At 35.1% G+C, this 26,606-nt stretch overlaps 4 protein-coding genes across 5 annotated transcripts; 2 read left to right on the top strand and 2 right to left on the bottom strand.

Moving 5' to 3' along the window:
• The first annotated feature begins 2,013 nt into the window (after nucleotides 1-2,013).
• On the top strand, nucleotides 2,014-9,591 carry LOC144852596 (BBSome complex member BBS1-like). Its single transcript, XM_078710501.1, has 14 exons — nucleotides 2,014-2,307; nucleotides 2,517-2,611; nucleotides 3,709-3,891; nucleotides 4,377-4,501; nucleotides 4,784-4,872; nucleotides 4,987-5,062; nucleotides 5,148-5,279; nucleotides 5,649-5,755; nucleotides 6,088-6,208; nucleotides 6,329-6,487; nucleotides 6,952-7,183; nucleotides 7,380-7,513; nucleotides 7,972-8,106; nucleotides 9,011-9,591. Exons 1-14 carry the CDS (start codon nucleotides 2,180-2,182, stop codon nucleotides 9,182-9,184), a joined length of 1,890 nt encoding a protein of 629 aa, XP_078566627.1. The 5' UTR covers nucleotides 2,014-2,179; the 3' UTR covers nucleotides 9,185-9,591.
• Nucleotides 9,592-10,212: 621 nt separating this feature from the next.
• On the bottom strand, nucleotides 10,213-13,787 carry LOC144852604 (uncharacterized). The gene is made up of 5 exons (XM_078710513.1): nucleotides 13,649-13,787; nucleotides 12,891-13,121; nucleotides 12,297-12,438; nucleotides 11,902-12,055; nucleotides 10,213-11,483 (listed from the first exon to the last, which is right to left on the bottom strand). Exons 1-5 carry the CDS (start codon nucleotides 13,700-13,702, stop codon nucleotides 10,547-10,549), a joined length of 1,518 nt encoding a protein of 505 aa, XP_078566639.1. The 5' UTR covers nucleotides 13,703-13,787; the 3' UTR covers nucleotides 10,213-10,546.
• A 751-nt stretch (nucleotides 13,788-14,538) lies between these two features.
• On the top strand, nucleotides 14,539-20,117 carry LOC144852608 (2-oxoisovalerate dehydrogenase subunit alpha, mitochondrial-like). The gene is made up of 8 exons (XM_078710518.1): nucleotides 14,539-14,649; nucleotides 14,954-15,208; nucleotides 15,761-16,031; nucleotides 16,400-16,544; nucleotides 16,746-16,807; nucleotides 17,233-17,374; nucleotides 17,764-17,935; nucleotides 18,380-20,117. Exons 1-8 carry the CDS (start codon nucleotides 14,542-14,544, stop codon nucleotides 18,554-18,556), a joined length of 1,332 nt encoding a protein of 443 aa, XP_078566644.1. The 5' UTR covers nucleotides 14,539-14,541; the 3' UTR covers nucleotides 18,557-20,117.
• Nucleotides 20,118-20,184: 67 nt separating this feature from the next.
• On the bottom strand, nucleotides 20,185-26,460 carry LOC144852609 (adipocyte plasma membrane-associated protein-like). Of its 2 annotated transcripts, XM_078710519.1 has the most exons (10): nucleotides 26,342-26,460; nucleotides 25,733-25,847; nucleotides 24,068-24,193; nucleotides 23,312-23,427; nucleotides 22,982-23,074; nucleotides 22,721-22,837; nucleotides 22,113-22,284; nucleotides 21,471-21,605; nucleotides 20,968-21,163; nucleotides 20,185-20,660 (listed from the first exon to the last, which is right to left on the bottom strand). In XM_078710519.1, the coding sequence occupies exons 2-10, from the start codon at nucleotides 25,840-25,842 to the stop codon at nucleotides 20,445-20,447; spliced, it is 1,281 nt and encodes a 426-aa protein (XP_078566645.1). In that variant the 5' UTR covers nucleotides 25,843-25,847; nucleotides 26,342-26,460; the 3' UTR covers nucleotides 20,185-20,444. The 2 variants fall into 2 exon arrangements, with proteins under 2 accessions (XP_078566645.1, XP_078566647.1); XM_078710521.1 differs by lacking the exon at nucleotides 24,068-24,193.
• Between the last annotated feature and the right edge of the window lie 146 nt (nucleotides 26,461-26,606).

The following is a 26,606-nucleotide window of genomic DNA, read 5'->3' as shown; positions in this document are numbered from 1 at the left end:
AGTTTTCGGTTTTCTCTATTATGCCATCTTATATTTTGTTTGGTTATAAATTAAAGATGTGTTATTCGTTGACCGTATTTGTCATTTTTAAAAATACTTTGTGAACCCGGACAATTGAAGGCAATCCAATAAATCCAAAGATCTTACATAGCCGACTTAATATCACCTCTCTGAATAAATCCCAGTCTATCCATGGATTCATGAACATTCATTAATCCATCCGAGTTCTTGTTGCCATATCACAATGCACCGTTCGAAATACGTTGTGCCCAAAAGGATTTCAAATCACGTGATCAATTGAAAGAGAAGTTTACGAACTGTATGTTTTAGTGAGAATTCTAGACGGCGATTCACTTAATATTGGCATACATGGCGTCTCATAAGGCAAAAGTCGAAACACCAACTGGTGCTCACTGGTACTGCTGTGAATTTCCTGTGAAGGATGGAATAAAGTTGATCTGTATCTGGTAGACTAACATAAAAGAAGACATTATAAAGACTAATTTGTGTTCATTTTGTTAACATCTTTCTTGCTGTTTTTATCTATCAATATTATTAATCAAATCCCGTAAGTCAGAACTGTTTTCATTAATCTATCGATTTATTTAACTATGGCTTACTGTAGGCCTGCAAAACATAAAAACAAACATTGAATATGAATTATATTGTATTATTTTAATCACGTTATAAACTATTGTCCGACCAGTTATTTTGTGATCTGTTCCCGCCTTGTAAACGTTCCAAATACATAGTGTCACTTCGTTGTTCATTATCACTGTCTTCCTCTATCTCGAGCTGAGAATATCCTCTCTTGTGTCCGTAGGCGAACTTCATTGCTATTGCTACGATCAAATACAACATAACCACTGACATAACATTTCCAATACAATGCCAGGCGAAAATCATTGTGAAGAATTTCACACTTTGGTCGTCTGGTTTCCATTGGAATCGCCCGGTTCGTATCGGATACAATGCGCAGCCAACCTGAATCAACCAAGTACCATTTAAAAACGTAGCCCACATTCTCATAAAAGGTAAGAACTTGTCCTTTGTCATCCATATCTCCATTCCCGAAAATAATACACACAGTAAGATAGCAATTAACAATAAAACATGCAGTTTTGTGTTGAGTACATCACGATCTTTTAAGTGATTTAGAAACACGATACCCTGAATGAAAAAAGAAAATGTTCTGAAAACTGGTATCCATGGTTTTAGATTGACGCAGCAGCACGCGGCCAGGATCTTAACCAATCCAAAGATCCAGAATGCCACCCAGATTGTACAATGTTGCCAGACATTAGCCTCTATAAAGTTTCCTTCCTCGTCAAACATCTTCCAGCGCGTGTAAGGGTACATATTTTCCGCTATGAACCCAAATACTGTACACAGACAAATTATGATACCTTCAAGTGGTATACGCCGACACAGCCTGAGAGGTCCTGACGGTACACCAGCCCTTCCATCCCGTTCATACTTGTTTCGTAAGGTGTTGAACGATAACTGGAGCACCCACCAAGATGCCCAGATTAGAAAGAAAAACCCAGAGCCTACATGACCGAGCCAATTGCCCATTGTAGTACATCAATTCCTGTTAGAAGCAACAAAACATAATAATACTACTTGAAAGAAGTCACCAAAAGTCCAAACTTTGTCATTTTTATGTAGACCGGCTTTTAATAATTGGCATAAAGTGTGACTGGACCCTTGATACACACTGTACTAACAATAGTGGACTTTGAAACATGCCGAAAGTTTCATGTAACGAGTGTTGGCAAATTCCCTTTTGTACTTCTGTGATAAGGCATGTATAATTAACACTTCTGCTGATTGGCAAATGAATGTTTATCCCCGGATCAAGGCCTACTTACTGGTTCGGCTTGACTGGCATGTTTTACTTCTGGCATGAGACGGTGCCTAAGTCAATTATAGACTTTGAAGCTATCTTTGTTTGAAGGCATAATCGACGTTCCATATCATCGACCTTTCTGTTTGTTTGAACGTTGAGGGCAGGAAAACAAATAGCAACAACAACATTTTTCTGTCTTAAAAATAACCAAGTAAAAGTGGGAATTATTATAAAACTACTTTGTCTTTTTTTGTAAAACAAACTAAGCGCTAATGTAGAATATGCATTTACTTTAGTTTAAGATAAATAAGCGTTACATAATTAGATAAAATGTCTTCAACAACAACATCAAAGGCTAAGCCTTCGGGCTCGGGAGCAGCAACAGCAGTAAGCCCGACTTCATCACTGAGTGCAACGGCTTCTGCAGAGTCCCCCAGGCCAAAAAATGTTACAACAAGGTAGGCCTAGCTTCCTCGCATTTGAATACATTTTATTTTTGTGTAAAGAATTATAACACTGATGTAATTCGTCACAGTGTAACATTATTGAATTAAGGACTCCTTGTCACTGTGAAATAGAAATTAATATTTATTATTAATAAAAAAAAAACCAGAATATTTTGTAATAATGTATTGATCATGATGATAGAATGTTTCTATTTTCACAGCAGCGGCAAGACTGGTCCTAGTGATGGTTCTGATAAATGGTTAAATGCCCATTATGATCCTGTTGCAAGCCTCTATACATTCACAACATGCATGTGTGAGTATGAAGATGACAATGCTGTGTGTAATTTTAATGTAATGATTTTTGCACAATTTGTCTAGAGGGTTGGAGGGGGTAGCACTATATTTTAATTCCGGATTGCAATCTATGTTGCTGAGATACAATCAGAATATCGAAACGTGGCAGGCTATAGGCGCTTGACCTTTGACAAGATCGGCTAAAATTTATAAACTAAACTTACGATACTTATTATTGTATATTCAGGATTAGCCGCTCCATAATCTCTTTGCTTTTTTTCATTATATCTATCTATATATATATCTTTTTATTAATATTATAATCATAACAATAAATATATATATACAGTAATATACAATATATACAGTCTAGGATAATTAATTGATATACAAAATCATTACACCCAACTACTATCTTCATCTCCTTATACAGAACATCATTTGAATAATAGAACAAATCACACATCTACACATAATCAAACATCGTATACTCTATCTCTAACAATATTTCAATCTTCTATCGACTAAAGCCGAAGTATAGTCGTTATCTCGGGACCGTTCTATGGTCACCACCAGGTAGGCTTACTTCATCAAGGCTTCTATGAATGGATGACGAGTTGGGAGCAGGAACGCTAGTAGACCAAACCCAGTACCGTTTTGATTACGATCATGCAGGAAATTACCTCGCAATGTTGCTGAGATACAATCGGCTGAAGTGCAGCGTGAATTACGACTGGAATTCCTTTTTACGTTTCCATGTTATTTTTGTGTTCAAATTGCGCTACAGCATTTTATGCGCAGTTTGCAAATTACGCAGCTGCCCAACGAAACCATTGCTCAAGAAAAGCTGTTGCACAATTTGATTTACAAATCATTCAAATCAATATCATGCATAACTGTAAACATATTGTGGCTGTTTCACCAATTATACAACAATCAGTTCAAACTCTTAAGCTCTGTTTAGACTATAACTAGTTTGACAAAAAAAAAAGTGATGTGCCTAAATATGGAAGTGATCATCATCACATAAAGTTTGATAGTGTAGACAGAGCTTTATTGTCAGTTTTTTTGATTGAAGGAATAATAATATTGTATGGTATTTGAATTAATTCATAGGTCTGTCAGACATCAATGGAGATGGTGAAAACAAGCTAATAGTTGCTGACTTAGGAACAGGATCGTACGATATGAAATTGAAGGTCTATCGTGGAACAACATTGATGAATGAGAACACGATAATTGACTTACCAACAGGCGTCTGTGCTTTCCACATGGATAACAATGAACATAGAGTGCCAGGTAGGATAGGCCTTGCCTTTTGAGGCCTGTGAGTGCGATATTTTACCTAACACACTCCTAAAATGCCCTTTAGGAGTCCGATTTACAGTACACTTTAATTTGGTAAACTTCTACACCACGATACAAACAGCACATCTAGTACAGCACACCTGAATGTGTTGAGGAGTGCAATTTATAGCACCTCCAATTTTTGTAGGAGGTTTTATCCTCCATACCATTAACATTCCCTCTTCTAACAACTCTGTGATCTTTTAGAAGCTTTTTGGAAATCATACTTATAAATTCACCCAATATAATTATGCTTTATATTCAGACACTCTGTTGAATAACTCATGTCACTCTCAAATTGATAACATTGTAACAACACTAGTCTGCAGATTAAAATATAAAACAATTTTGTTTAAAAATGAAATATCAAGTATTCTTATTTCAACCAAAAAAATTAGTATTATTATTATTATTATATTATTTTCATTATTTTTCAGCTATTGCTGCAGCCTCTGGTCCTTTCATATATGTGTACAAAAACCTACGTCCTTACTTTAAATTTACACTACCTCCTCTGGAAGTGAACCCCATCGAGAAGGACCTCTGGAATCAAGTTAAAGAGGTAAGGTGAATGGACCACTATTTTAAAATTGGATTTTCACTCACATTCAACAGTACCAAACCTACTACTAACAGATTGGATTAAAATATATAAAACAGTCATTAAAATTTTATATAATATCACAGATATTATTTGCATAATATTTATAATCATCATCATGAAGAGACACAAATTCACTTGAATTGAACCCAAGACCTTGGGAATGAAAGAAAAGAAAGTAAAACACAGTCACACTACTGTAATTACAAAAGTTACAATTAAAGTTCGTTGGTATCATTTTAGGATAAGATTGATGTAGTCATACTTCAAGAAATGTTAGAGGGTATTCAGCGAGAGTCCAACGAGGGCGCTCTAACAGTTCGTTCTTTAAGGTAACATGTGTATTGACATTTTATTATTTACTTTCTAAGTATATTATTACTTTGCATATAAAAAATTAGAAGAATATATAATAATTGTTATTATTGTTATGGCTTTTCTTGTAGATTTTTGATGATTCCAGATAAGGAACAAAAAATGGATTTTGCAAATCTCTATAAAAATACTCCACTCAAAAGACAGGTGAGCTTATTGACATATTACCCTGACCCCACGAAGTGACGTATTCAATGGCTAATTTTCACTACTGTGTTTTTTATTTCTCTAGACTGTCATTACATGTCTTGGCACACTCCGGAAAACAAATGCTGATGACGATGCCATTAGCTGCCTTGTGATTGGTACAGAGTGTAGAGAAATTTACATACTTGACCCCGAAGCATTCACCGTTCTTTCTAAGGTTAGTTAGCATTGCGCAAGTGAGCATCCTGTTCAATAAAGTGAAGCATTGTTGTTTAAAAATAAAAAAGCAAGAATTTAATGTACTGTGACCATAGTGGCCTGACTATTAATAGCTCTGTCTACACTATCAAACTGGTTTGACAACAAAACTGTGATGTACGCAAATAGAGTAGTGATATGCTTAAATATGGTAGTGATATGACATCATGTCCATATATGGGCACATCTCATTTTCTTGTCACATAAAGTTTAATAGTGTTGAACAGAAGCTGTATTGAACGGTGCGTCCACATTCCAGTGTTTACTCCCTTTTTATAAAATAAAGACAATATCTGTATATCACAACTTTGTCTGTTTCCGTTGGTAGATGGACGCTCCTAGTGTTCCAGTGTTCATGACAATAACCGGTCTGTACGATGTAGAATACCGAATTGTGATGTCATGTCGAAATGGTAACGTTTACACACTTAAAAGGTAACAATTAATTTATGGCTCACAAGGATTGAGGTTTTCTGTTGAAATGGAAGAAAAATGATAGATAGTGGAAAGTTGTTATTGTAAGGTTTAGGCCATGGAATACAGGTTCTATCCATCCGTGTGTGAAGTTCGGCCCTCAAAATAGTTCATCCTTTATTCTATACTAAGATTGACTGTGAAAATGATATTATTCTCTTCTGTTTAACAAAACATGACTTTCCGTAATGTTAAAGTGTACGCCTAAAATGGTCTAGAACTAGCTAGGCTTCTATTTACTTATGTCTTGTCAAACAAGAGTTGTGAGAGTACATTTTATACCTTTCTTTTAGGGGAACCAAGATGGCAAGGCAATGCTTTGAGTTAAACTCTCAGCCAGTAGGCCTAGAAAGAGTAGGCAAAAGTATAGTAGTTGGCTGCATGGATAAAACACTGCAGAGTTACACTACAAAGGTACAGTACTGTATGTTTTAATATAAATTACGTTTTCATTAAAATAAAATTTACGAATATCACTCTGTTATAATAAAATCAGTTTATTGTAAACATTACATTCAATTGTTGTTAAACTAGGGTAAGAAGTTATGGACAGTATACCTAGCCAGTAGCATCAGTACCATGGGGCTGATGGACCATCGACAGAAAGGCTACAAGGCTGTGTTAGTGGGCCTAACAAATAACCAGCTCCAGATCTATCGTGAGAAATACCTTATCAATACTATTAACACAGAGGTAAATATAGAACAATAGTTTTCTTTCGACATACAGTACATCAAACAGGAAAGTGCCTAAAGATGTATTGTCCCTGAAAAATGAAGATTAATTAAATCAGACTTTGAATATGTTATTTTGTAGTTTTAATAAAGTTAATCACTTCCATAGAAAAAACAATTTAAAAAAATAATGTTTTTATTTGTAAAATGACAAAATAAATGGTTAAATTCAACCAAAATCCATTGGCTGACAGTCAATTTGACAATTTATTTATAAAGTGGATAACTATTATGCTACATTAAAATTGAATATTCAACAAAAAAATGTTTTAAGAATTATTTTTTCAGGGGATACATCTTTAAGAGGTTTCACAACATTAGCTGCGTTATAAATCTAGAATATTGTTAAAGTCTTTTGTTTAATTTTGTAATCGTTGCTAATGCCAAAGGTATTTATTTAAAATTTGTACTTTATTCTTGAAGGCCACAGTAACTGGTGTTCAATTTGGAAGGTTTGGACGAGAAGACAACACTCTGATAATGGTCACCAAAGGAGGTGGCATGATCGTGAAGATCTTGAAGAGGAACTCCATACTTGATGAGAAGATGTCAATGGCAAGAGGACCTCCAGCAGCGCAAGGACAGAAGCTGAACATCCCAAAGAAAACAAAGACGTTTGTTGATCAGACTTTAAGAGAGAAGGAGAATGGAATTGGTAAATGATTGATATATTTTACTGCTAAAAATTTAAAAGAATTATAGACAATTGTAGAATGTGTCGTCCACACCTGTGCACAATTCAGTGCAGTAGGCTGCAAGTTGCAGGTTATTCCCCCATTTACATAGCTTATACTATTAATCGATTACTTGGTACTTACTATACTAAGAACATGTAGTTTTTTTTTAAACAGTGATGCATAGGACTTTTCAACATGATCTATATCGCATGAAACTGACGGCCGCCCGAGCCTTCTTGAAGTCACTTGATAACAGCATGAGTCCAATCTCATCAAATCCTGCGGAACCACTTAAGCTCTCTGCACAGGTGAATATGCAAATTTCAACTACTTCATATATTATGCTAATCAAGCAATATTACATGATGAGGATTAGTTTACATAATTCAATAGATATCTGATAATTTAAAGATTAAAAAGGATCCTCTAATCTAAAAGTTTAAACTGCAATTGCTATACCAACCTCTCACACAGTAAAATTATATATTGTATATATATTATAATGTATAATATTAAAGATGTAATGTCCAACTGAACATTTTTTAAACATTTTTTTGTTGAATATGCCATTTTTATGTCACAAACGGAAAAAAAAAAATTTAACTAAAAAACTATAATTTAAAACAAAAGATAGTCAAATTGGCTGCCAGCCAATGGGTTTTTGGTTGAAGTTTATTTTGTCATTGTATAACACTTTGTTAGCTCCCTAAAGCATTCAACTGTATTCCTGTTATGTTCTAATTTATCTATTTCTTTTATACTGTAGGTTCAAGGAATTGGTCCTACCTTTAAACTGAGTGTCAGTCTTCAGAACACGTCCATCAACCATCCTTCAATTAACCTATTCATTAGTTTCCTTTTTGATGAGAAACTGTACTCACTGCAAAAGGCTCTCATACAGGTAACAAACAGTTTCAATGTATTTTATTTTGTATTTTTGTATTAATTTATCCAACTTCTTACCAGGATGTACATTAGTGATGGATGGGACTAACAGGTGGTAAACACCTCTAAAACAGTCCAATCCCAATTGCACAGTGGCTGTGCGTGACAGTGGCTGTGTGTGACAGTGACTGTGTGTGACAGTGACTGTGTGTGACAGTTGCTGTCTGTGACAATTGCTGTGTGTGACAGTGGCTGTGTGTGACAGTTGCTGTCTGTGACAATTGCTGTGTGTGACAGTGGCTGTGTGTGACAGTTGCTGTCTGTGACAATTGCTGTGTGTGACAGTTGCTGTCTGTGACAATTGCTGTGTGTGACAGTGGCTGTGTGTGACAGTTGCTGTCTGTGACAGTGGCTGTGTGTGACAGTGGCTATGTGTGACAGTGGCTGTATGTGGACTATTACTCCTGTGTAACCCCCTACTAGTCTCGAAAGATGTACTAAGTGCACATGTAGCTAGACGTGTACCACCTGCGGTTTGTAATTCTTATCCGAAAAGACTCATTCTACCACCAAAACCATGGAGCGAGTGAGCCTCAAACCCTTGCCAATCTTATGGATACATAATTATCTTAACCGCTCAGCCATTCACTCACTATTTATGTTGCTAGTGCTATTATCATTATTGTAGCACTAACAACATAAATACTTTTTTTTCTCTCCGTTTTTTTTTTGTTTTTTATCAACGGTTATTTTTATTTCAATATGACATGAATACAGAAAAGGTTTACATAATAGACAACAAGAGAGAGAGAGATTTTGTTATTATAGGAATTATATAATAATAGATGGCGTCTTCTCCATGATTTCCTTGTACAGTAATAACTATTTACCTTGAAATTTGTTGTTCTTTTCTTGCCTAGGTACCGATGCTAGTTCCAGGCTTAAACTACAGCTTTGAGACACTAGTTGAATGCTTAAGTGACAAAGGATTGTCAGATGTCATCAAAGTGTTCGTATTGAAAGAGACTCAGACAGCACCCATCATCACAGCTGTCATCAACATGCCAGTTAGTGAGACAGTGGTTGTTGTCTAGTACTCTTAAGCGTGGTTCCCACTAGTGCGCGACGCAAGGACCCCAACGCAACCTATGCGTGTTGACCAATGACAAGCAACAGTTAAAAAAAACAACCCTTGTGATTGGTCAACTCATTTACGTTGTGTTACGTCCTTTTGTTGCACATCAATTGGGAACCAAGCATTATTAAGATTTTTGGAAAGTGGTCGAGCAACAACACATAGTTTTATGCTGGTACAAATGTGTTGTTCAATTATTTTTTCAGTTTTTCTGTATACCATAATAGAATTTTGGTTAAAGGACTAATCTAATTTCGGCCTTTGTGCAAAAGTCTGAATTGGAGGGGTATTTGTGGCTCAAATATTATAAATAGTGTACAGTGAAGAACAGTTTGAGTCAGTTTGTTATTACACAGTATTTATTAAATTACATGTTTAAAATTCTTATTACCTTTTTAGAGACAAAAATATAAAAAGCCCAGATCAATGCAGGACTGCACACATACACATTAAAATCACTGTCCAATTAAAACATTGTAATTAAATAAAATATACTTTATTTATTTTATTTCAAGAAAATAAGTCTAATATTTAACTAGAATGAAGTACTGATTTTGGGTGAGTAAAACTCTGTCTACACTATCAAACTTTATGTGATGTGCCCATATATGGACATGATGATGTTGTATCACTACCATATTTGGGCATATCACTACCCCATTAGGACACATCACACTTTTGTGTCAAACTAGTTTGATAGTGTAAACAGAGCATAAGGTAGTTCTGTAGATAAAATTTATATTCGAATACATAATGCTTTTGTTTGTAAAGAATCTTGTAAAAGTCACCTTGGAATGTCTGTGTAATAAATATAAATGTAAAGCAACCTATTTTGTTCCGTTCACCCTAATTTTTATATTCTCCATGAATACTTTTCAGTTTATATACAGCCATTAAATAAATAAAATTCAGGATTTAGGTTATGTTTTCATAAGAGATCTTGTCAAATCCAATGGGATAAATTGTATACTGTTAGTTGTTGGTCAATATCCTGATGCGATTGAGTAATTGTAATGTTAAGTTCTGTCTACACTATCAAACTATTTGACAAAAAAAATGTCCAAATATAGTAGTGTTATAGCCAAATATTGTAGTGATATGACATCATCATGTCCATATATTGATAGTGTAGACTGAAGGTTCTATATACTATCCAGAATACGTTAAAAAGTACATCTAAAATATTTAAAATATGAAAAACTACCATAGCTAAAAAATAATAAATTATTGAATTGGATTTAATACCTTCCATACAGCTACGAACGGTCCAATGAAATGCACTTTGGTGTCTCAAATGGGGCTTGTAAAATGTCAGAGGTCATTAAACAGAACTGCCACTATTGTCGTCATTGCTTTGGTGTTCTTCCTCTTGTATTGGTGCAGCTGGAGAGGAAACAAGATCTGGAATGCTATCATCATCCTTTACATCCTTGTCAGATTCACATTTGTCCTGCTCATCTTCTATGTAGGACTCTTCTTCACTCTGCTGCCCTTGAATGTCTTCAATTTTATCTTTTTCCTCCTCAATTTTATCTTTTTCCTCCTCAATTTTATCTTCTTCTTCCTCAGTTTTATCTTCTTCTTCCTCAATTTTATCTTCTTCTTCCTGATCGCTACTTTCTTTCGTCTCATCTGAGCAAACTTGAACTACAGACGGTTGTTCTTCGTCGTCATGTCCAGAATCATTGTCACTATCTTCATCATTAACTGGCTCTTCTGAAGTAACATGCGTCATTTGATCATCATCCACGCCATCTCCGTCTTTGGTGTTAGATGCAGAGGACACTTCTTTAGTATCGGCAGAATGGACGTCTTCATCCCTGACAACTGGCTGTTCTTCTTCAACTGTTGAACGAAGCGAGGATGGTGCTGACGTCACGTCCTGCTTAAATGAACCAGTAATGCCATGGTCTTGTGAAGGCAATGGTCTGTCAGCCTGTTGTGGAGACTTTCCATACATGTCTTCGTCCTCTTTCTCTTTTTCGATAACGCTGTCAAAATCATTCTCCTCTGTTTCGGAATCAGAATCATCGTCTTTCTGCTCAAGGTCTTTCGTAGAGTCTTCAGTTGTTCCATCATTTCCGGGATCTTCCTGTTCCTGTTTCTCACTTCCTTCTTTCACATCATCGTCTGCTGCATATTGTTCCTTTTCGTCGACGTTTATTCCTTCGTTTTCATCTTTATTGCCTCCAGGTAATTTGATGTCAAGCCCTAGTAAAACGCTTAAGATATTCAAAACCTCTGGACTTTCCAACCTCCTAAAATAACAAAATAAATGCGTTATAATATATTACAAGATTCTGTTTTGAATTATTCATAAAGTAATACTGTACTTATAATGCCTCTTGTTCATCAAAGATTTTATAATTTCGAAATGTATATAAGCTTTGTCCATAGATGGACATGATGATGTCATATCACTACCATATTTGGGCATATCACTACCCTATTTGGGAAATATATATATAATTTTTTATTGAGCTATGGAGAATTACTTTTTTTTCCGAAATAAAAGATGAATGAATGAATAAAAATAATTTAGAGGGAGCTTTAGAATCCCTTTGGGACACCCATTAAGGGGACACCTTTGTGAACCAAACGAGGGGCATACTGTATGTGAATCACCTATTCGGGAGACACCCCTAGTTCTACTGTCATATTGATTTTTTAACTCACTTCCCAAGTGATATTGGATCTGTTTTCAGTTGTTCTATTAGCTTTTGATATTCTTCATCTTCCATTAGTTTCTTGGTCCTATCATCTGTCTTCAACTTCTCTTCAACCCCGGGCATAGCAAATGGGTTAGCTAACGGTTGACTCAGCGCAGGACCTTTAAAACGAATTAAGATATTGTCCTATCAACCAAAAATATGTATAAAATGCTAGAAACATGCGACATTATCTTTTGTTAGAAGCAGATACCATAAAATGAATTGGATTCACATTTTTCTTTGAATTCGTTCGATGTTTGATTATTATTATTCATTGTCTAGAGGACTAAAAACACTCAATCAAAATGTTCGTTTTTAAATTTGAGAAGTAAAATCACTTAATTATCACTCTTGTCTTACTTTTAAGCTTCTGGTTGCAGTTCTCTAACTCCTTCTTCATAGTTTCGTTTTCAGGATCATACTCAAGGCCTTTATTATAGGCCTCTTTTGCTTGTTCGTATTGCTCCAAGTAAAATAGTGCCGTGCCTTTTCGTGAATAACCCTAATTTGTATAAATAAAATCTCATAACATGCATGTATACACATTACAGTATATCTTTCAATCGGCCACCATACTATCAATGAGGCATTCTTTCTCTTTAGGAGCTAGGGTAAAGCTCAGTCTACACTATCAAACTAGTTTGACCAAAAAAGTGTGATGTGCCCAAATATGGTTGTGATATGCCCACATATGGTAGTGATATACTCAAATATGGTAGTGATATGCCCAATGATAGTGATATGACATCATCATGTCCATATATGGGTACATCACATATTTATTGTTTGATAGTGTAAACAGAGCTTCAGCCTTGTTTTACTTTTTAAAATATCAATATATATCGAAAATATGGATGTGAAGACAAACTTAGATGCGCTTGTGACGTCAAACAACATTCATTAACAGCCTTCCCTCCCCCAACAATTAAAAAAAGGTGGGAAAGTAGATCATACCTTCGCCCAATCAGGATTAAGTTCAATCGTTTTTTCTGCATCTTTCAATGATAATTGATACTCCTGCAGATGAGCATGCGTAGCAGAGCGGTTGCTATACAAGACGTGGTTGTCAGGGTCGAGTTCGATAGCTTGAGTGTAGTACTTGACTGCTTCTTCGTAACGTTCTTCCGATAATGCTTTGTTGCCCTTCTCCTTCAAATCAATTGCATTTGTAGGCTTGCGAAAGGTCTAGAAATAAACAAAGAAAGAATCACACTCACAAATCACAGGGATAGGCCCTAAATTTCCCGCTCCCCCTGTGGACCCTTCTTTTATACTCGGATAAACTTGACCAACATAACATTGGTTCATGAAGGTAAATACCTCTATTGGTTCCTCCATGATTCCTTCAGGTTTAGTGTTACGGAGAGAACCCGATATTACCATTCCGATTTGACCGGAATTCCGATTAATTCGGAATCCCGACCTCACTTGCGTATTATTTTACTCAGTGTTATTAGCTTGGTTCATAAATGGACGCAACGCAACTTTGACCAAGTTATTTAGGATTTTATTTAGCTCTCCCTGATATCCATTTAACTAACTAACTTAATGAACCAACTTCATGCTTATGTAGGCTTGGCTATGACACCATTTGCCAAATAGGCCATCGTCGATGCCTATAATTTGGCATCGATCAATATTGACGAAACAGCCCAACATCGAAAGAAATAAACAATCATGAAAAGGTTAAACCCAGATTTTTAAACATTTACCTCTTTCTGTGTTGATACGCCTTCTGTCGCCATGGAGCTAGCTTCAGCCATCATTAAGAAATACTAAAAGTTAGTCTGTTAAAAATGACAAAATAACTCGAAATGTCGACATAAACACAGGCCTACGCTTCACAGCAGTATATGAATGTTATTTTTGTTGTTTTGGTTTTCCCCATAATATCAATAATTCCAAGTAACGCTATTTGCATAACAAACATTCATGAATACATTTATATACATGTAATAAAGCGTAAGCATTTGCACTTTGGACGTGTTGTTCACAAGCTTTGAGGCTTAATGAAATAATATTTATAGTGGATTCATTTCAAGAGAATAAGCAGAGATACAACGGTAGGCCTACATCATGTTAGGCCTACAAAAGGAATTTTATTTTAAAAAATGTATGCGCTTATGAATAATTTCGAAACTAAAGTATATTACCTATTTTAATTTAAAACAATCATCATCAACGAATAGGTCATCGCCGATGGATACTAAACATTCTTTGTGATTGGTCATCTACCTTACGTTGTTGCGCTGCGTCCATTAATGGAACGAAGGTTTATGGGCAAAATTCAGTAATATGCTATGTAAGTTGTCGAAAATATGGATACTAGATCTATATAAGCAAATGACAAAATTTCCAAAACAATTTGGCCTTTATAGAGGCCAATTTGGAAGAACCACTGTAATTTTGTATATGTTTTAGTAAAAGGTAAATCATTTGATTTTTGTGAAAATGTTGTAATTAGTTCCATCTAAATCGCTCCATCTCTTTACTCAACACACCACGCGTGGCGCACGCACAATCGCACAATTCGCGTAAGTATGGACTGCGCATGCCTATAGATGGCAGACCGCACATCATATCAGCAGCAGAAGACACATTCAATATGGCATCTATCGTGAGAAGAAGTATAACGAACAGCCCAAAGCTTATTTCGATTTTAAGGTTTAACAGAGCTGTTAAGACAGAATTTTCAAGAACTATATCATGCACAGTGAGTTTGTTATATCAAATGCATATTTTTAATGCGGAAACCGCCAAAAAGTAAGCGTTTAGTCCGCAAACTATCTAGGCCTAGGCTAGGCCTCGCAACAAAACTAGTCTAGCCTACAAGCTACATTCTACACGTACAGACTCAGTCAGCTCAGCGGACAGGACAGGGTGTATGATGTAGTTGTACAGTACAGTAGACTTACCAATAATATATTTTTGTGAGGGTCCCTAATGATCAGCTGGATGGACCACTCTCGTAAAGTATTGTTGAAATAAATAAAACAAAATAATTTTCTTTTTTGCAGAAATCCTTAAAATACAGTGATGATAATTTACAAACTAATTTCCCAGGTTCTCAGTCATCCTACACAAAAAAATTAGATTTTATCCGTCCAGAAACATTGGACTCCATTCCTGTTTATCATGTAATGAATCGTGGCGGTCAGATTATGGACGAGAGCCAAGACCCTTGTCTCGACGAGCAAACTGTCCTGAAGATGTACAGAAGTATGACGATGATGAATACAATGGACCGCATTATGTACGAGTCGCAACGACAGGTAAGACTTTTAGTAGTCGGGTCTCGCCCCAATACCGGACTACTCTCTGAAACCTAGAAAATATCCCAAAAACCAAACTTTCTTGACATCTGAAAGGTCCCAAATTCTTTTTTTACCATTAAATCACATTCAGATTAAACCAGACTTTTCAGAAAATCATTCTGAAAATTGTGTTATTTTATACACTGCAATTGTATTATAATATAAGCAAATATTTTTGCTTAGATATATTAATAAATCTGACTTAAGCAAAATCTAGGATTTAAGGCAAAGTTAAGACGATTTTTTTGCTAAGCAAGTTTGGTAAATATATAAATTTTGAGTACTGTATCATTTTGTTTGTCTGATGCTGCCTGCCATTGATCCATGCTCCTGATAGGATGTTTAAAGTGCTGCAATATGGCAGCTGTAGCCTTCCATAGACGGAAGATAATAAAACAGCAATAGTAGACCTTCTTATAAGACTATATATTATACTATTTACAAATACTAAGCATCACTACAGTTAACTATTTAACACAATACATTTCATATATTTTTATACTATGACAGGGTCGAATCTCCTTCTATATGACCAACTATGGAGAAGAAGCAACACACGTCGGAAGCGCTGCGGCACTCGATGACAGAGACATTGTCTACGCACAGTACCGAGAAGCTGGTGTACTTATGTGGCGTGGATATCCGTTAAGCAGTTTCATGAACCAATGTTATGGAAACAGTGACGATCTTGGACATGGTCGCCAGATGCCAGTGCATTATGGGTCAAAGGAACTTAACTTCTTTACTATTTCATCGCCCCTTGCAACTCAAATGCCGCATGGTAAGTGTGCCGGGTGCTCTAATACATTTGTTACTCCGCAATAATAAATGAGTGCAAAAGGAGAGAATGTATTATATATCGTATTATACTGTATATCATATTATACTGTGTACATAGTCTGTTTTTGTAATTCTTTATTTTATTTTTGCTTGTATTGTTTATCTGGAGTTGGAGAGACATGCCCTTTGGCGATAGTTTTCTTTTACAGCTCCTGTCTCTCCTCAGTTTTATGTTTCACAGAAAGGAATAAATATATATTTTGGTATGTACTTGGGTCATACACTATATATGTGTTTGCAAATCTGTTTTAATACAAACAAAATCAATCTAGAGTTCACAGAAACTGTGCAAGTTATTTCCTTTTTCAGCATCTGGTGCAGCTTACGCCTTGAAACGGGCTGGAGCAGACATCTGCGTGATATGCTACTTTGGGGAAGGAGCGGCCAGTGAAGGAGATGCCCACGCAGCATTCAACTTTGCCGCAACTCTGGATGCCCCGGTTATATTTTTTTGGTAAAAGCAAATTGTAAATTAATCTTCCCTATAAAATATTCTGTATATATAGCAAGCGCAAACATCTTTTGTACATGATAACCAAAGTTGGGATTGAACAGTTTATTTCACTAAAAGATATATTAAGAGGACACATTGTTTGGTCCTGAAGGTGTCCCCTTCATAGGAGTTATACTGTACTGTAATACCTTTATCTTTCAGTCGTAACAATGGTTATGCAATTTCTACACCAACATCTGAACAATACAGAGGAGATGGTATTGGTACGTTTACAATTATCTTTTTACAATTTCAAAGCAAAAATCAAAATGAAACTATGTTCTAAAGCGTGGTTCTCACTTGAACGGAACGCAGTGACGTATCGACGCGCATGCCGTATTGCGTAACCACAAGTGGAAACTGATGATGCAACAGTGCTGCAAACATCGCAGGTTTGATTTCACGCAGGAGGGGGCAATCATAATTATTGGAAGGCCATTTTCTTACGTTGCGTTACGTTGTGTATCTAGTAGGAACCAAGCTTAAAGTTTTCTTACTGTGTATACAACAATTCTACGTAGATACTTAACGGCACGACAGAGATGCTGTTAGGAGACATACACATCAGAAAATTTGCATCTAACACGGCATTGTCCCCTACAAACTGTTAATATATATTTAAATTTGATTTGTATTTTGTTTGTTTTAGCATCAAGGGGTGTAGGCTATGGTATGAATACTATACGTGTAGACGGTAATGATATCTTTGCTGTGTACAACACAGTGAGAGAAGCCAGAAAAATATGTGTAGAGCAAAGTAAACCTATTTTGATAGAGGCAATGACGTACAGGTAATTTTTTAATGTCTTAAAACCATAATTTAGAATTTAGAAACTATTATCGAAAGGTATCAGTGGCGTAATGGCTATAAGAGCTCATTGGTAAATCCAGGGGCCACAGCGCTTAAGGGGTCCCAGAGCATGAGGGCCCTTTAGGAGTGCTAAACCAGGGCCCTTTACCTCCTGCATTACGCCTCTGAAGGCATAAAGTATAATCAATTACATCCATCCATTTAAATCTATGGTTTTAGATTAAGAGTTGTGAATAGTGAAAATGATGTTAGGTGTACTATGTACTGTTACGATATTCAAATCTCTTCACTAAGTGGGAAAATTTTTGTTTTATAAATATTCTAAAATAAAGTGTTCAATTCAATTACTACGTGTTTGTCATATTTTAGGTTAGGCCATCATAGTACAAGCGATGATTCATCAGCATATAGGTCAGTGGACGAGGTCAACTATTGGGATAAGGAAGATCATCCGATTGGTAGATTACGAGCATTTATGATTAACAAAGGATGGTGGGATATGGATAAAGAGAAGAGCTGGATGAAGGAGGCTAGACAGCAGGTGAGAGAATCTTTTGATAATTTTTGAAGATTTTTTCTTTGCAGGATTTTCCCTCCCATCCTCCCCACCAAAAAAAAATTCTTAGTTATTATTTTTCTCTAGGTATTTATAGTTCAGTATTATACGTGAGGGCATGTGGCGCAGTGTGTTGGACGTTGGATTACAGATCGTGAAATCGTGGTTCAAATCCAACTCTTGCCGCATTGCTTGTATCCTTAGGCAATACACTTTACTTACATTTGCCTCTCTCCACCCAGGTGTATAAAACGTGTACTGGTTAGATCGAGACACAACTTTGCACTAATTACTAGCTTCATTATTATAGGAGTATGTTTCCATACGTGTTTGATCCAAAAAATGACTGGGGTAATAATGTGCAGCGCATTGAGAGCTTGCTTGTATGCGCTATATACGAATGAACTATTATTATTATATTTTTTGCAGGTAATGGAGGGTTTCCAAGCAGCTGAGAAATTAAAGAAGCCATCTCCAACGCAGATGTTTTTAGATGTTTACGACAAGCCTCCAAAACGACTACAACAACAGCTTAATGAGATGAAACAACACGTAGAACAATACAAGGAACACTATCCTACAGAGACCTTTGAGAAATTCCACTAAGTCTGTATTGGTAAATTATCTATCATTATTAAAGATATATTGTCCCCCTAAAAAACATTTTTTCTTGAATATGCCATTTTCATGTCACATAATAGTTATTCACTTTGACCAAAAACTGGATCGAAAAAACAACATTTTTCCTAAAATAAAATGTAATTTAAAGCAAAATATACCTAAATTGTCTGTCAGATAATGGTTTTTGGTTAAAATTAACTGTTTCTTTTGTCTTTATTAGAAGTGAAATAATTATTTTTGTTGTTTTTTTTTCTGCAGAAGTGAATAGCTTTTAAAACTGCAAAATGGCCATTCCAAAATTCTGATTTTATTAATCTTTATTTTTCATGTTTTTGGGGGACAATTCATCTTTAAGTATCTAACTTCCCTCGCTCTCAAGTTTCGTGGAACCAGAACATTAACCATTAAATTAATACTTTTTCTCAAAATTTCTAATGTATTAATGATACAGACATTTCTTTCATATTTAAAAAGTTAAAAAGCCTCTATTTGCGCCTTTGCAACGCGCACATTTCTTTTACAGTATATCAAAAGTAGATATTGGTTGTACAAGGGAATCTAACAACAGGATGCTGAGATCGGTGGCTGCGACATAATCAGGTCCACACTCATTAACAGACACTACGCGCCGTGAAGAATATGTACATAGTATAGTACTGTTGGTATTTGTCGCAGCCAGACATAAGATCAAGGGACTGTTACGAGTTCCTATCTTGGCAAGGTAGTGTCCTGTTGTTAGATGTCCTTGGTATCACAGGAACAATATAGTTTTTTGCTTTATGGGTTTAGGCCTCTGTGTGAACGTTCATGTTAGGGTAGCTATAACTTGCCTTTTTATATTATTTAGTAATGCATTCCGATAAACTTTATTAATCTGTTAATAAATATTGTATTCATAATGTGAATGTGAATAACCAACCAAAAGTTAGCAAGCAGGGTTTTATTGTGGAAGGTACACTATTTATAGGATGGATCAATTTCTAGATGGGCTGCAGAACTCAATTTAAAGTAGATAGAAAAGAGTATTTTATAAGTTGGTATAAATCTTGATATGCAAGTTATAAAATGTTTGGTGGGAGTTTAATTAATGGATGATGTGTTCTTGGAGGTGTACTTGCTTCTAGTCATACCTATCATTATAATAATAATAATAATAATAATATTTATTCGGTCATCAATGTAAAAATAACCAGGAATGAGAATAGGCTAAAGCCCAAACAGATTCTGCACTCACTCCATATAATACAAACAGTTAAGATAAATAGTAATATAGGTTATTGTATATATGGATGCACAAAGAGGTGTCGTGAAAACTTAGTTTTCTAATTTACAAATTAGAATTCCCAATAGGGTTAGTGTACGATAAATTATTGGGGTGACCATATATGAGGGTACAAAGTAATAATTATATTATATATAATTAGTTTGCAGATTTAAAGCATACAATACAGGAAAATTAAAAACAGATTGTGTATTTTATTATATGTTTTTGAACCATTCATATACTGTAGTATAAAAGGCCATGTACTCTATATTGTAACTATTTGAAAATCATAAGTACATTGTGGTACACAATCATGAAAGATTGTTACAAAAAAAAACATTTTGCAAAATCCAATAAGACATTTTTATTGTCATTTTATAGTACTGAATATCTAAAAAACATGATGTTTAATGATCATTATTTTAATGATAAATGGATGATTTAAATGTGGCTATACTACTGAATATAATTTAACTTCTTGAAAAAATAAAATATCTAAAAACATAATATTACACCTAAATAGACTGTCCCAAAAAGAATCCCTATCATGTATATAAAAACATCTAAAAGAACCACAAACTAAAATTATTATTATTTTAATAGTTTTAATTAGTTTTTAGATTTTCGCAGATTAAGTCTTCCAATGTAATTCCCTCCAAAGCTTCCCAAATACAGCTCATTTCCTGTGTCCAAAACTTCACTGACACTAGAGACGACCTCTCCTGTGGGGTCATGCAAACTTTGAACTATTTCACCTTTCTGGTTCACTTCTATTATAAGTCCATATTTTGGTATGAACCGGAAAAATGTCCTTGGGTCGATAACCTGAACAATGCACAATTATTGAAATTAAAGAATTAAACTCTGTACACTATCAAACTTTATGTGACAACAAATTTGGATGTGCCCATATATGGACATGATGATGTCATACCACTACTATATTTGAGCATATCACTACCATATTTGGGCAGCTAGCAACTAGTTTGATGGTGTAGAAAGCGCTTTAGGATACACATTATTCTATGCTAAAAAGGACTGCTATCTTGATTTGGTAGTGGCTTTTCTATTTATTGGTATAGAGTTTTAAAATATGTGGATCAGTGTCAATGATTCCATTATATAAACCTACCTTTGCGATCATATTTCTAATCCATGGATGCTGATACAGAAAATCAATCACCGGCATTGATCCGGAACGTGCGCCTGGATAAGCTAAGCCTATCCAAAATCCACCACTACTGCTAGGACTGATATTGTCTGGAAATCCTGGCAAATTTGAAATGAATGTCTCCGTTTGTCCAGCCTTCTCACCCTTTAGATAATATCTGTAAATAGAACATGTTATAATTGTGGATAAAATGAATTAATGGGTACATTCATTTTCTTTTTAAGCCTTAGCCACATCTTTTTATATACCATTTTGACACAGATGCAGGGATGTAGCCACAAGAAATAAAGTGGTTCGGTTTTCGCCAGAAAGGGAACAATTTCTGTTCAAGCCACTGGGTTGCCAAAGGCCTCTGAAAAAGTGGTCAGCTTGGAACCTTACCAACCGTACTGGTGGCTATGGCCCTGACATGTACAAGAATATTTTTGGTATAGTAACCATTAACGATTAAAAACAATACGTACTTGTGAACACGGAATCGGGTTGTCTCACAAAATAGGAGGTATTCTCCGTCCGGTCCTATTGCCATGCCATTGGGAAAATAAGCCTTGTTAATGAACGAATCCATTTGATTGGTTTTCTCATCAAACCACGAAACTCTGAAAGTATATTGCATTCAATCATCATAAATATCATTATGGCTTTTATTTTGTACTCTTTGCAATAACATTTAATTGTGAGTTGATTACAAATATATAAAAATCTAAAAAGTTTTAAACTTTCTAGCAGAAAACCATTATGTCTTGGGTTTGAATAAGGTATATACAAAATCTGAGTATAAAGATACAGTAATAGCACTCCATGATGTTGTGTTCAAGACCCCTGTCTGAACACAAAAGTACACGTCAACTGACTTATACCTGATTCACACTACACTAAATGTTTATACAATGTAAATCAGGTATTAAAATAAACATCTCAGCTGTGTGTATCTTCCATCAAGGTATTATACATTGGCTAGAGGGCATACTCCTGACTGGACTGGACTGGACTGAACTAGTATTATACATTGGCTAGAGGGCATACTCCTGACTGGACTGGACTGGACTGAACTAGTATTATACATTGGCTAGAGGGCATACTCCTGACTGAACTGGACTTCTCACCTTCCGCAGTTTTCATTTTCCATTATAATGTATCCAAATTCTCTTCTCTGCCATTTGTGACTAGAATCGGTGAAAAATATTGTCCTGTCGCTTCCCTTCACAATGTCATTGAAAAATTTGAAGTACACGCCTTTTGCCGACCTGTCATTCTCAATTAAATGTTTAAACTTTCCTGAAAATGAGAAGAGAGAATATTTCACTGGCTGCAATAATCCAATAGCAACCCATGTTATTAGTATCCAGTGACCATATTCAACATTCACACTTAGGCTAAGGAAACAATCTATCTAAAAGAAGGCAATTTAAGGGAAATACTTTAACTTAAGTGAAACACTTATAGGAAATATCTCACTTAAGCGTGATTGGTGAATACAGTTGTTTTTCACAAGGGAAACACTTACCCTTCAAAATTGAAAATATCTCCTATCTAAGTGAATACAATTTAAGGGAAATACTTAAATATTTATTGAGTTAAGTGAAATACTTAAGGGAAATTTCTCACTTAAGTGTGATTGGTGAATACGGTTGTTTTTTCACACTTAGGCTACGGGAAAAACTTCTTTGATTGGCCACTGGTTTAATCCTTTTTTTTTTTAATCAATACTTACCAGTTTTAACATTTAATCGAAAAATGCCTAGGTATGCGTCGGCGACGAGGAGCTCATTCTCGGACTGAAACTTCAATCCTAGCGGCCTTCCGCATATATGTTCGTTTTCTTCCAAGCCTAAAAGAACGAACACAATATTATACTGGATTATACAATAAGTCTTGCTACCAAGATGCTCAGTGGTTATCACTTTTATCACAAGCATTGGGTCTTCCAGAAATTTTAAAAAATTAGGATAATTTTAATTTATTTATAACTCACCGCAAGGCTTGTTTCCAAATGTTGCTACTGTAGATATTTTGCCATCTTTAATTCTGATAATTTTACCATCGTGTGTGCCTGTATAGATGACGCCTAAAAATGTAATGAAAAATACTAATAATAATATAATAATAATATGATTATTAAAATTATTTTTCACCAGAATGTCCATCAGTGTATCCATCCCAAGATTTTAAAATGGTTTATAAACACTGGCAAATAAAATGTTGTAGCTAAACCTATAGTTATATTTTTTGTCTAAAATTTAGAGGGCCTTAGCCAGGTAATTTCCAACACCCCTGCCCTCCTGGTAGAACATGAGTTTATTACCTTTCTGCATTGCAAAAGATTCTGCTCCACTAACTTGACCTTCAAATAACCGTTCAACATCCTGTAATCGAGTATTTGGAGCAAGAGGTCCAGTGAAAGGCCTTGGGGTTGGTGCACTGAAATGTGTAACATAAATATTATCAATTTCATATATAAAAAATCTGACATCTGAGACAGCTGGGGGTGAGTAAAACTTTATGTGACAACAAAATTTGATGTGCCCATATATGGACACGATTATGTCACATCACTACCATATTTGGGCATATCACTACAATATTTGGGCACATCACTACAATATTTGGGCACTTTTTTGATAGTGTAGACAGAACTTAACAGAGACTGTTATGTTTTTGCCTTGTATCCACCTATCTCCGAATAGCTGAAGTGTGCCCCTCCCCTCACTCTACCCCCCCCCCCCCTACCCTCACCAAATAAAGGATTCAACAAAAACAGTATGTAAAAGTGACATTCTTCAAATATTGTTATGAGAGAAAAATATAAGTATTAACGTTTGGTATGCCTATTCTAAAACGAACACAGTGAGTTGATCCCTGACATAATAAAACCAAGGATTTTAAACAACAATACAACAGGATCTAGATATATTTGTAAATAAACAATGACAATGCAGAAATGTGGTATGATTATGCAGCTATTGAGTCTAAAAGTCATTCTGCACATGCTCATATGTTTCTGAGTGCGTGCAAAATGACTTTTCTACTCAACAGCTGTTTATTCGGTAATAAAACTTACTTGAAAGTTGTGGCATGGATTTTATCTGGAATGACTAAAGCTATAAATAGTGTTATAGAACCTACAAAAAATACTCCGAACATCACGGTGTAAATTATGAATCTTAATAAAGTACAAGAACGATCTCTGAAAAAAGGAAGAAAAAAAAAGAACTAAATTAAAGAGATGATCAATCTGATTTTATTCTCAATATTCAAGATTGAGGAACCAGCATTGCATGATGGGAATGTAAGCTGTGCATTACCATATTCGAATAATCTGTTAAGTACATGTACTTATTTTATTTGAATACTATACGTTGCAATGGAAGATTGTTTGTTTAATTAATGTTGGAAATACCAGTGACCAGTACCACAAGAAATAAAGTGGTGCAAAAATGGAACAATCTCTTTTCAGGTAACTGGGTTGTCATGGACTCTGTGAACAAGTGGTCAAGTTGAAACCTTACTAGGGCTATGGCCCAGTATACATTACTCAACAGAAAAACAATACTGACGTTAAAGTCCCCAACTGGACACACTACTGTAAATGTTGGCATTTCACTCACAGACGAGTTCATACGTCACACTTGAAATTAACTTCATCATAATCAGCCGATTCTCGGTACTGTATCTATTTCCGAAGTATCATAGGATGATTTGTATGTGTTTCCCATGTATCTAGTAGTAACCTAACCCTTAACATAACCTTACATGATACAGGCACCACCACATGTGATATAAATGAGATGCTGTATTACCAAATATTCCTATGATATTTTGGAAATAGATAGTATGTGGAGATAACAGAACTGGGAAATTTGTGTTGGAATACTTGGTTATGCAATACAAATTAATTATATGTAGTAAAAAGTAGTGATAGTAAAATATATTCAAAAACATCAGGAATAGTACATCGAAGGATGTAATGATCCCATAGGAAGTGGTAATCTTGTATGCTCTCCCAGATACTTCCTGCTTTATTGTAAAAATCACACATTTTAACTTTGATGACTTGGCATATTTTTTACACCCATATTTATATTTTATGAGATGGCTCTTTGAAAACCACCACTATTCTTTCCAGACTTTATGCGAGACAGTAAATAATCCCTATTCAAACCCACCACTCCACCCCTCTCCCTCTCAAAAGAACTACCATAACATAACACAGTCACCTCCCTCCTCCGCCAACTCCCCTCACAACCCAAGCCCATCTATTAAGCTCTGTCTACACTATCAAACTTTATGCGACAACAAAATGTGATGTGCCCATGTATGGACATGATGATGTCATATCACTACATGATATTTGGGTACATCTCAAACCAGTTTAATAGTGTAAACAGAGATTTAGGATGATAATATTAATACAAACACGTTATCATATTTTAATAAGTGTGATTGGAAGAAAGGCTGTATAATATTGAAATACAAAAACATGCAGGTACCATTAAAATACATCAATTTAGAAAAGAAATATGTAATATATATTATAAATTGATGCAACTAAATACTGCAGGCCTACATTATCAATTAATATTTAGTCATAAAACAAACTATACAAATTAATTAAGTCTTTAAGATTATATATTTAGTTTTAGTCTCCAATTTAAGACCACTCTATTTCAACATAAACAGACAAGTGCTAGAGCATATGAAAAATACTTCTACACACAAAACTTACACAATTGTTGGCGGTTTTAGCTTTCTTCGTCTTTTCTTTGGTGAATCAGGTTTTGTTTCTTCATTGTCTGGTTTTTGATCGGGTTTTCTTTGACGCAATTCTGATTCCATATTCTCTGTAAAAATTAAACAAATGTAGGCTCAATATTGTACATATTAATTATTTACTGGGTGTAATGTTGGCTGAGATTTATTTTTGACCGATACGGTCCTCTATTTATTATCAATCGGTGATTAATATAACTGACTGATCTTATATGATACACATTTTTTGAAAAGTAAATAAGGAAATGAATTGACTCTGAAAGCCTTTACAACAATAACCCTCTATTACCGATCACATAATAAATTGATTGATGGATTGATGGATTAATTCAGGTTAAAGTTGCGTTGGATATTCTCCACAAGTAGCCTCAACTGTTCAACCACCTCTCATCCCCTCCCATCAATCTCCTGACCCCTCCCTGAGTTGGCTGACCTCTCCCTTTCCAAACATCATGGTATTATTAATAATAATATCACCCTTAGTAACACAAAAAGTTATCTAACTACCGATATTATTATAATTATCATATCTTTACATTTTCTATTGTAATAAATCTATATTTACCTGAGGTTGTAGCTTACACTGGTTATATTAGATGAAACTTCCTCTTTGGACCTTGGTTGGTCACTGGCTCTCAACACGTAATGAGTCCGAAATCCGAATTAAGTTTGGTCTACAAACTTCCTGGTGGTAAAGTGAAAACCAACCAATCAGAAACCATAAGACTGTTCTTATTGCTACTCAAATTATCTTATTGCTACTAAATTATCTATTTAACCAGCCGCCGTTTGTAATCAATTCAGGGATATTTCACAATTTTAAAAACTGA

The sequence above is a fragment of the Antedon bifida genome, chromosome 9 (genome assembly GCF_963402885.1).
Source record: "Antedon bifida chromosome 9, ecAntBifi1.1, whole genome shotgun sequence".
Classification (NCBI taxonomy): Eukaryota; Metazoa; Echinodermata; class Crinoidea; order Comatulida; family Antedonidae; genus Antedon; species Antedon bifida.
Note: the sequence above shows the minus strand (reverse complement) of the source record. Positions and strands in the feature narration are given on the sequence as shown.

Excerpts from the sequence above, each read along its gene's own strand:
- LOC144852604 (XM_078710513.1), bottom strand. The coding sequence starts at position 13,702 with ATGATGGCTGAAGCTAGCTCCATGGCGACAGAAGGCGTATCAACACAG. Across the intron at positions 12,056-12,296 it reads CTGCAACCAGAAGCTTAAAA|GTCCTGCGCTGAGTCAACCG; the intron begins GTAAGACAAGAG and ends TTCGTTTTAAAG. Across the intron at positions 11,484-11,901 it reads GATCCAATATCACTTGGGAA|GAGGTTGGAAAGTCCAGAGG; the intron begins GTGAGTTAAAAA and ends TTGTTATTTTAG.
- LOC144852609 (XM_078710519.1), bottom strand. The coding sequence starts at position 25,842 with ATGGAATCAGAATTGCGTCAAAGAAAACCCGATCAAAAACCAGACAAT. Across the intron at positions 23,428-24,067 it reads ATCCATGCCACAACTTTCAA|TGCACCAACCCCAAGGCCTT; the intron begins GTAAGTTTTATT and ends TACACATTTCAG. Across the intron at positions 22,285-22,720 it reads TCGATTAAATGTTAAAACTG|GAAAGTTTAAACATTTAATT; the intron begins GTAAGTATTGAT and ends TCTCATTTTCAG.
- LOC144852596 (XM_078710501.1), top strand. The coding sequence starts at position 2,180 with ATGTCTTCAACAACAACATCAAAGGCTAAGCCTTCGGGCTCGGGAGCA. Across the intron at positions 5,063-5,147 it reads ATACTCCACTCAAAAGACAG|ACTGTCATTACATGTCTTGG; the intron begins GTGAGCTTATTG and ends TTATTTCTCTAG. Across the intron at positions 8,107-9,010 it reads TGCAAAAGGCTCTCATACAG|GTACCGATGCTAGTTCCAGG; the intron begins GTAACAAACAGT and ends TTTCTTGCCTAG.
- LOC144852608 (XM_078710518.1), top strand. The coding sequence starts at position 14,542 with ATGGCATCTATCGTGAGAAGAAGTATAACGAACAGCCCAAAGCTTATT. Across the intron at positions 14,650-14,953 it reads CAAGAACTATATCATGCACA|AAATCCTTAAAATACAGTGA; the intron begins GTGAGTTTGTTA and ends TCTTTTTTGCAG. Across the intron at positions 16,545-16,745 it reads GCCCCGGTTATATTTTTTTG|TCGTAACAATGGTTATGCAA; the intron begins GTAAAAGCAAAT and ends TTTATCTTTCAG.